This window comes from Saccopteryx bilineata, chromosome 7, assembly GCF_036850765.1.
Source record: "Saccopteryx bilineata isolate mSacBil1 chromosome 7, mSacBil1_pri_phased_curated, whole genome shotgun sequence".
Classification (NCBI taxonomy): domain Eukaryota; kingdom Metazoa; phylum Chordata; class Mammalia; order Chiroptera; family Emballonuridae; genus Saccopteryx; species Saccopteryx bilineata.
Window position 1 is genome coordinate 62,211,627 of NC_089496.1, and position 9,108 is coordinate 62,220,734.

General features: G+C 52.2%; 1 protein-coding gene across 5 annotated transcripts; it reads left to right on the plus strand.

Moving 5' to 3' along the window:
- The first annotated feature begins 2,927 nt into the window (after nucleotides 1-2,927).
- On the plus strand, nucleotides 2,928-8,792 carry LYSMD4 (LysM domain containing 4). Of its 5 annotated transcripts, none has more exons than XM_066239534.1 (3): nucleotides 2,928-2,967; nucleotides 4,235-4,523; nucleotides 6,555-8,792. In XM_066239534.1, exons 2-3 carry the CDS (start codon nucleotides 4,242-4,244, stop codon nucleotides 7,161-7,163), a joined length of 891 nt encoding a protein of 296 aa, XP_066095631.1. In that variant the 5' UTR covers nucleotides 2,928-2,967; nucleotides 4,235-4,241; the 3' UTR covers nucleotides 7,164-8,792. The 5 variants fall into 5 exon arrangements, with proteins under 5 accessions (XP_066095631.1, XP_066095630.1, XP_066095629.1 ...); XM_066239533.1 differs by lacking the exon at nucleotides 2,928-2,967 and adding an exon at nucleotides 2,974-3,314; XM_066239532.1 differs by lacking the exon at nucleotides 2,928-2,967 and adding an exon at nucleotides 2,974-3,256.
- Nucleotides 8,793-9,108: the final 316 nt, after the last annotated feature.

Consider the following 9,108-nt stretch of genomic DNA (forward strand, 5'->3'; position numbering starts at 1 on the left):
TTCTTCTACTGTGTGGGCTGTCTTTGTTACTTTCTTGATCACGTTATTCGTGGACAGTGTTTTTACTTTTGGTGAAATCCAGTTTGTCTGTCTGTTTGTTTGTTTGTTTTTATTTGATTGCTTGTGCTTTTCATGTGATATCCAAGAAAATATTGGCCTCATCCGAGGTCACAAATTTTCAAGCCTATGTTTTCTTCTAAGAATTTTATAGTTTTGGCTCTCAGGTTTTGTGTGTGTGTGTGGGGGGGGTGTTTGTTGTTTGGTTTTTTTATTGACCTCATAGAAGGAGCTGGGAAGGATTCCCTGTGAAGGTCTGCATTCTTTATTTTGCAGACATTTTATATGATCCACCAGGGGAAACCATCTGGCCGTGGGTTCCGTTGTTGCTCTACGTTGCTTTCGGTGCACAACTTGCTAGGACACAGGCGAAGGGCTTGGATCAGGTTATGCAAAAAGAAGAGTGTGGGTGACTTGGGAAGATGACCACACGCCTCCCATCTGACCTTCGCCGGGGCCATCCCCAGTCACGCACAGCCAGCCTTTGAAGCCGCAGAGAGGGAGGACAGGAAACTCAGTAGTTTCAAGTGACATATAAAAGCTGACCTTTCCCAAAACGTCCCCAAATAGAGCCCATTGTGAATATGACTTCAGTGTTCATTAAAGATGGGATTTCAACTCAGCAGGAAAAGGAGCTATGTAATAAGTGGTCCTGGCACAGTCGGCCATCCGGCCGGAAGATTATCACGCTGGACCTGATTTCACACCACATTAAAAAAAAAAATGTCCCTGAACAATGAGGGATTTAAATGTTGTGTTTTTTTTTTTTAAGTAATGCAATTCAAATCTTAGAAGAAAATATAGGATATTACATCTGCATGAAAGATTTTCTGCCAAAACAAGCAACCCCAAAGCTATCAAAGTAAGCACATCTGACTGTGTAAAAAACTTTATACATTTTTGAATGGCAAAAAGGGACAACAAATTTGATCGACAAGCATCAACTCTGGAAAAAGAGATCTGCTGAACTGGTGGGAGAAAACAACAAAGGGTTCCTATCGACTGGGTTGCTTCCTAAGAAATTGTTGCTTTTGTTGGCCAAAAGAGGAAAATTTGAACTGCATACAATTCAACCTAATACATACAATACTGATAGAAACAAAGGGGGAAATACCAAATGAAAAAAAAAGGCAAATAGAAGGCAGTTGCAGCAGAGATTTCTAGTTGCTCACACCAATTACTATCCACCCTCGACCCTTATCCTCAATAATTGATTCCTGATTTTACTCGACACTGAGTAATTGCTTCTGAGAGGGACGAAGTGCAGGTGTTAAGTTGGGCCTGTGAATCCTGTAAACACCCTGCTTTATACACCAAGGTCTGTGGGTGAATCTTTTTCAGGGAAACCCACACTGAGGACTGAGTCTCTGCCAAGGTGGACAGGACAGAGTGGTCTCCGGGTTCCCAGCAAGAAGGGGAAGTCCAGGCAGAAGATGACGACCTGCAAGCCCGGGCCAGGCGCTGGGCTTCCCATGAGGACGCTTGCCCGGTCCAAAGGGTGGTGGCCCCTGCTGACATTGTCTAGGACAGTTGGACCAGTTCATCAGGCTCCTGTCTGTGGGCAGCTCCCTACACCCTGGCCCTGGGGAAAATCCAAGCTTTTTGAGCTAGAAGCACAGCTGTGACTGACAACCAGGTCTTTGGAGTCAGACACTTTGGGATTGGGGGTTTGGTCCTACCACTTCCCTCCTGTGCCCTCTGGGTCACATCATTTAATGTCTGTCCTACTGAACCACCATTTAGTGAGCACCTACTAAGTGTAGGCCCTGGCATGGGCACTGGGAGTAGTGAGCAAAACAGACGCAGAGGTGGTAATTGGGGGCAGGAGGATTTGGGCAATAAAACCAGTAAATTAACTGGGAAATGTGATGAAAAAAAAAGCCAAATGTGGCTGAAAGGAGTAAGAATAGCAGAGAAGGCTTTTTGGAGCCCTCACACCATCCTGGACTTTGCCAAGGTAAAAAATTTGTCTTTTATTTTGAGTAGGATGGGGCGCCACGGAAAGAGTATCCGAGATCTTACTGTTTTAATCCTCTGGTCTGGTTTAATTTGCTAACGAGGTTGAGTTCTTCTTCCCTGTGAACTATCCGAATTCTTTGGTGGGTTGTCTGCACCCATGTATCTATTGCGGTCTCAAGGTCTTTCTCGTTAATTTGAGGAGGTCTCTATTAAGGATTTGAATCATTTATGGTGTTTGTTGCGTTCGTTTTCCTCAAATTGCTGTTCTGCTTTTTAAATTTTGGTTTCCTTTGTTGAAATTTTAAACGTTCTTGCTTTTAATGTGCGAGTTTATCCATCACTTGTAAGGTTCGGGAGTCCCCTGCCATTCCCCGTTTGATAAATAAAACTGATGGCCCTCGTTGTTGTGGCTCCGCGTTTACGTTGGTGGACTTGGTATCCTCGTGGGCGGGTCCGAGCAAACTGCACCTGCGGACCCCTTGCGCACCTGAGCTAAGGTAGGTACCCTTCTCCGCCTGGGGTCTCAGCTGGCGACAGCCACTCTCCCGGGAACCCGCCCCCTCGTTGCAGACTATTGACACAGAAAGCGGGGCCACGGGCCACTTTTACAGGTGAGAAAGCTGAGGCTCAGCTGAAACACGGGAGTGGGGCGGTCACTGGAATTACACAGCCTGTGACAGGCAGGAGGGCGGGGCGCGGGTCCGGGCGGGGAGCTGGAGCCCCGCCCCCGCCTGGGCCCCGCCCCTAGGTCCATGCCTCGAGCCTTGCTGTCTACAGGTCCTGTGCTGACCTATTGGGACAGCCAGGCTCAGCCCGGTGCCCGCCCACCACTGGTTTCATTGGCTGCGTCGCCGTCCCCGGCCCGAGACCTGCTGATATTGGCAGCCAATGGGCACGCGCATTAGTGTCTGCTGCGCGGACGGCGGGTCGCGGCGAATCCTGGGAGCTGAGGTACCGGGGTTGCGGAGTGGGTCCTGGTTCTGATTCGAGGGGGCTAAGCGGAGCCCTCGAGTCAGCGGTAGCGACGCGGTGGCTTAGCCCCGCGGGTGGGCGCCTGCGGCTGGAGGGGCAGTGACCGCCACCTTCGGGGGCTGGCCCGAGGTGGCTGGGGTTGGAGGTCAGAGGTCGTGCCTTGTGGCAGGTTGGGGCCCCGCCTGTCTGGGCGCCTCCCCGGTTTTATTGACAGCTCCTGTTGGGGGCCCTCCCTCCGTTCGCGGAAGAGACATTGCGGGAAACTGAGGTCTGGGAACAGCCTTAGTTGGGACCGGGAGGCGCAGGCCCGGAGTTGGGACAGGGAGGTGCGGCCCCAGCCTTGTTCGGCCTGGGGTGACCTGCGGGGCGGACGGGGGCCCTGGTGTGCGGGGCGGGGGCTCGGGCTCGGGGGTGGGAGTGGGGGCCCTGGTGTGCGGGGCGGGGGTTCTGGGGTGCAGGGCGCGGTGGGGACGGCGACATCGGGTGTGGGGCGCCCTGGGGTCCACCGGCTGTCCCCAGCGGGCCTGGAGGCCAGCTCTCAGAGACTGTCATGCTCCGTGTTTGAGACTTCTCTCCTGGGGTCCTTAGAACGACTCGGAGAGGGGACAGGGGGTGTTGTGCATTTTGCCTTCGGCCGGAAGTGAAAATAAAAGCCAGCCATGGGGTGTGATGAAGGCAGAGGGACTTGGGGGAGACGACAAATTTCTTAGGCTGGCAGGAATTTTCCTCCTCACTTGCTGCCTAGATATATAGCTGTTTCAAAACGGTGTTTTTTATGTTGTTCTTAGTTCTTCTAAGCAAGTGGCCTTAGTGACTGACGGGACGCGGAACAAGTGCAAAGTTGCACAAGAATTTTTGGTGCAAATTAACGGTGCTGCGTTCAGGTGCTCAGTGCGGGGGTCCCAGCCACGTCTTGACATCACGTCTTGACGGCTTGGGGAGCCGCAAAGAGAAGTTTGCGGTTTTGAGGAGTCACAGGTGTGAAGAGTAAGGAGAGGAAGAGGGGTTCTTGTCTTTTCTGCGCAAAATAGGCAATTAGAGAAAAAGTGGCCTTTTTATTGGCCTGCCCCCCCCCCTCGTTTTAGCATAAACGCATTGTTTTGTATTGCTTTTGTTTTTTTGTTTTGGGTTTTTTAATGTTTGCAATGCTTCAGGAAAGGAATAATCTCTTACAAGACACGTGTCTGTAATGTGGTCGGGGAAGAATGTGCCTTGTTTGGAATTAACCCTGGGGTTTGGTTTTCAGCTGAGAAATGAGGCAGAAGGGAGTGGTAGCGAAGACCTTCCAAGGCCCGGCCATGGTCTGTGGGACTCCGACCAGCCAAGTTTACATGTTTGAAAGTGGCGGTGGGGACTCAGGGGACTCCTCTGAGGAAGAGTCCCAGCGCGGGGCCTTGCGGCCACGGGGCAGGGAGCGCCCGAAGAAGGGTGCCGGACACCCTCCCCGGCCAGGAGCCGGGAACGTCGTGCTGCTGCGCCGGGAGCTAGCCCAGGAGGACAGCCTGAACAAGCTTGCTCTTCAGTACGGCTGCCAAGTAAGATGTCCCGCGGGGGAAGGGGCCGCCTGCCCTCGGCTCTGTCCATTCAGAGGTCTCACCGATGCGTGGGAGCCCTGGCTGCCCCTTCCTGACCCGGACAGATGATTGGGAGGGGCCTCTGGAAGCAGGGACTGACTCGCTCCTGTTTAGCCAGTGATGGAAGACAGGTGGAGGTGCTTTCAGCTTGGAGGCCTGGGGTCGTTAAAGAGTGAGGGTTATAAATTGCAGATGATGGGGCTATTCCCTTTCTGCAGAATATTTCTGCTCTCCTGTGTCCCTCCAAACTGAAATTCTGAAACTTTTTTTTTTCTTTTGAGCACCCTTTATTTAAGACCTAATGGGGCCAGGGGGTGCCAGGCGGAATTGATCCAAGGTTTCTTTGGCATGCTTGCTTATTTTGGCTGCCTCTGTATTCCCAGCCCTTTCTTGCTGGTTGTCACTGGTTTGATTGGTAAAGTTCTACTTTTTGGAACTGCATGATCCAGCTTCTGTGTGCTGTGCCTCTGTATAACCCTGTTTCTCTCTTTAATTATGTCTTTAGCAATCAGAGTGATTAACAATGGCAAAGTAAGTAGGAAAGTCCAGCGTCACTGCATTTTCCTCTCCTGGTTTGAAACTGTTTATTTTGCTTTGTTGACATCATGCTGCAACTTTCTGTGGCTTTCTCTAAGGCTACCTGAGCAACTTTTAAAATCTTTTCCTCCCTTAAGCGCCTGTCATTTATCTTAACAAAGTTCAGATGGTTAAACACACACGTGGGGTGTTGCGGTGTTTCCCAGGCTGGTCTGTGGGAGCACAGTGGTCCTTCAGTTGTACTGAAATGTATACATTTGAGTCTTATAATCAGCTGCTGTCCACACACTGTGTGGCGGACAGCACGTGAGCTGAAAAATTAACCCGGCTCCACAAAGACCTGACTAGAGGCAGTGAGTTTCTAGGAATGATAATATTTAATGAATCCCTGGAGACTGCATACTGCCTCTAATAAGTGATCAGTTTTCCTATTGGAAAAAATTGATGTTAGTTTGTTAGGGACACAGACAAGATGGTCTCAAGCACCTTAGGCTTGAGTTTCAGGAAATAAATGAAAAATGTCCCTTGCCCCAATTTAATTAAGTGATTGAAAACAGTTGCTAAGTAATGAAGACTGGTGATGATTGATTCAAATAACTCTATCTGCAGGTCTATCGGTCGTATTTATTTTAAGTGGACTTCTAAGTTAGAACTGCAGAGCCTGTCCCCGATGCTCTTAACCGTCAGCTTGAGGGAGGGTTTATCTTTGACTTACATCTCCCCCACCCCTCCTTAAATCTCCAGGTTTGATTATGGGAGGTGCTTGTCCTGAACTCTGTTACTTTATAAAACTCATAGTAGTGTCCCTTTCTCCTCCCATCCTAATATTGGAATAGATTTCAGTCCATAGTTTTCTGAGTCATAATTCCCTGCTTGCTTCCAATCATAAATTGTAAGATGTGCTGTGAAACTCGAGGTCACAAAAGGAAACATGGTGGAGTCACCAGGACCTCTGTTAAAATGTTTGTTACTAGTCCAGGCTTGCTTTGGCCAATGGCTAAACACCTTCTGCAGCTACTGGACTGGGTTCTGAGGTGGGAGGGAGGGCGGCCAGAAGGGGGCGCTGCTGCCTCAAAAGTTAAAAGAAGTAGAAAGAGCAGTGGCGTTCTTGCCGCAGCCGCTGTGTTGCACCCGAAAGCCTTTTGTCGCTGTCACACTTGAAACAAACAAAAAAGCCTTTTCCAAGCCCGACCTTAAATTGTTCAGACTTGTCAGTCTGCAGGAAATGCTGCTGATTAAGCTATGCTCAATTTTATCCAAGCTGCATGAAAGCCAGACAGCAGCCTTGCGGATCCTACCTTCCTTGTTCGCGTAGGTGTGGCTCTCCCGCGGTCCCTCTGTTCTTGGGCCGGATGGGCTCGGACCGTCCTCCGGGAAGGGGAAGAGCCCCGGGTTGGATGTCAATTCTGAGGAGCTGTGTGTATTTCGTGATGTTTCTCTTCCTGGCCTCCCCAGGTCGCAGAAATCAAGAAAGCCAACAACTTCATCCGAGAACAAGACCTGTATGCTTTGAAATCGGTTAAGATTCCGGTGAGAAAGCACGGGATCCTCACAGAGACCCACACAGAACTCAGACCCCTCCGCAGCCCTTCTGCAGAGACCCACGTGACTGTGGAGGCGCAGCCGGCCCCAGACCGAGCGTCGGCGGCCGCCGGGGCCCCGTGCAGCCCGCTCACGGAGTTCTTCAAGAGCATTGACCAGAACATTGAGCGTGCAGCGCAGTCGGACATCTTCATTGGCGACAGTGACCGAGCGGAGGCCCCGGGCCAGCCACTGCTTCGGCCCCCGGAGACGCCGCCCGGAGCAGCAGACTGTGGGATTCGGTGGTGGGGCGCCGTGTTTGTCATGCTTCTCGTTGGGATTGTGCTGCCCGTGTTTTATTTGGTCTATTTTAAAATACAGGCTATTGGGGGGACTCCTAGCAGCCTGAACACGACTGCTGTCCCCAATGGCTCGCTGGCAGCGAGTGCCGCTCTAGGACAAGCCCCCAAATTGGCAATTCCGATGCCAACCAGCCCCCCTCCTGACAGCCAGCCCAGGCAGACCACCTGGGGAGGGGACTAGCTGTGGCTGTTTGTCAAGACTCAGGCCAGCTGGAGTGATTGGGCGCCTGCAACGCCTCTGCTGACATTGGCCTCGTCCTGTGGACTGCGTTTCCCTTCTGTGGTACAGGGACATGTTAGAAGCCACTGGGCATTCTCAGGTGACGCTGTCATAGCGTGAGGATGCTCTGACCTGCCAAATCCAAGGCTGTGGAGCCAACACACCAGCACCCTCAGCCGCCCACATCCAGACAGTTGTGGCAGGGGACTCATTTACGCATGACATGCCTTTTCTGGAGGGCATTTAGCGGACTGGCCATGAGTGTGTGTGGGCCCCCAACTGGACACGCGTGGAAGGAGGGGGTGGCCTGGCAGGGTGGGAGCCCCGGGCCAGCTTTGGTGGCCCTGTAGTTCACAGTGTCCCCACTGCTATGGAGGGTGACTGGCCCTGACCAGCGTTCCATGTCTCCCTGCAAAGGTGCTGTCCAGTAGTGGGGAATGTCACCAAGTTTTAGAATGTGACAGGTACGACAACAAACCCGGGTTCATACTTACCTTACCAGGCAGCCTTTTTGAGGCAGTGTCACTTCTAGAATCATAGAAGCCCTAGGTCCTGAGCGCTGTGATACTGGGGAGGCAGTCCTGTTCGCTGTGGCTCCGAGCGCTGAGCCTGCGTGGGTGTGGCTGGAAGCCGCGTGGGTGTGTCTGCGCTCCCTGGCGCGGCGGGTTTGGTGCTGGTCCATTTCACCTGAAGAGCGTCCACAAATCAGCTTTCTTAGAAGGAGTGCCTGCTGGCCCGTGTTTGGAGCTGAGTAAGGAGAGCACGAGTCATCCAGGTCCTAATATGGGACCTGTGAGGCCCCGCGGTGGCCGGGCATGTGTTCCCGCTGCAGCAGCCCTGCACCCATGGGTCACCGAGGTGTGTGTGTGGCGGGGGGGAGGGGCAGTTGTGGCTCCTGCTGCTTCCCTGACACCTGGGGTCCTTGAGCCACAGGACGAGGCTGGGCTAGTGTCTTTTTGGGTAACTACAATGTGGCTCGTGTCAAGAAACGAGACACTTAATGGGGCATAAAGGTGACCCTTGCTATGAAAAGCTGTAAGGGGCTGCCCACCTGAGGTTTGGCCATCTCCTCCCAGTCAGGGCAACAGCGGTGCCCACTGTGGAGGCTCAAGGGGGGCATGGGCTGGCCTCAGGCCCTGTGGTGGAGCAGGGGTGGATGGGTGACAGCCTGCCTGGGCTGCAGCCCATTTTGGTGCCATGGCTCGGCCTCAGGGGTCTGTCTCCCAGGAGGTGGATGGGGTCGGGCCAGAGAAGTGTTTGACTTGCGAGGCCTAGTGGGAGATTGAGATCTCGTTGTGGGCTGGGGGTGGGGCTGTGGATCGAATGCTGGTAACGGCTCCCGGTTTTCTTCTCTCCTCTGTGTTTTGAGAAAACAGCTTGCCCTGGGCTCAGTGAGTAATGTATTTTCAGAGGTGAATGTGCCCTTCAACCCAGGTGGTCTGGGGGATGACCTGGGGGCCTCTGCCACAGCAAAGTGCATCGTGGCATGGCTGTTCCACTGCACCAGGTGGGACCCGGACACCTACAGGAAGATGACTTTGCCAGGCAAAGAGCGAATAACTATACCCTTGACTTTCTTCAAATAGAATAAAATTTCTTCTGTGAAGGAAAACTGACTTTTTTATCTTTTTATTTTTTTTAACTTGGGGGTTGGTGATTCAGAGCTGAAAGCTGAGGGACAGTGTTGGAAGATGGAGGTGTTCCTGTCCGGGGACTGTGCCCAAGGTTATCCCAACAGGTGATGCCAGCCCACAGGCCCGCTGATTGGTCTGTGTGACACGCTTTCGGTTTGTTTTATCAGGTGTGCAAGGTGCCACGACCGTTTTCTGCGTAGTTTACGATGAGTTTAGTGTCTTTGGGGAGTTAATGTTTTAAAGTAATAATTAAATTTCTTCAGTCCTTCTAG

Excerpts from the sequence above, each read along its gene's own strand:
- LYSMD4 (XM_066239534.1), top strand. The coding sequence starts at position 4,242 with ATGAGGCAGAAGGGAGTGGTAGCGAAGACCTTCCAAGGCCCGGCCATG. Across the intron at positions 4,524-6,554 it reads CTCTTCAGTACGGCTGCCAA|GTCGCAGAAATCAAGAAAGC; the intron begins GTAAGATGTCCC and ends TGGCCTCCCCAG.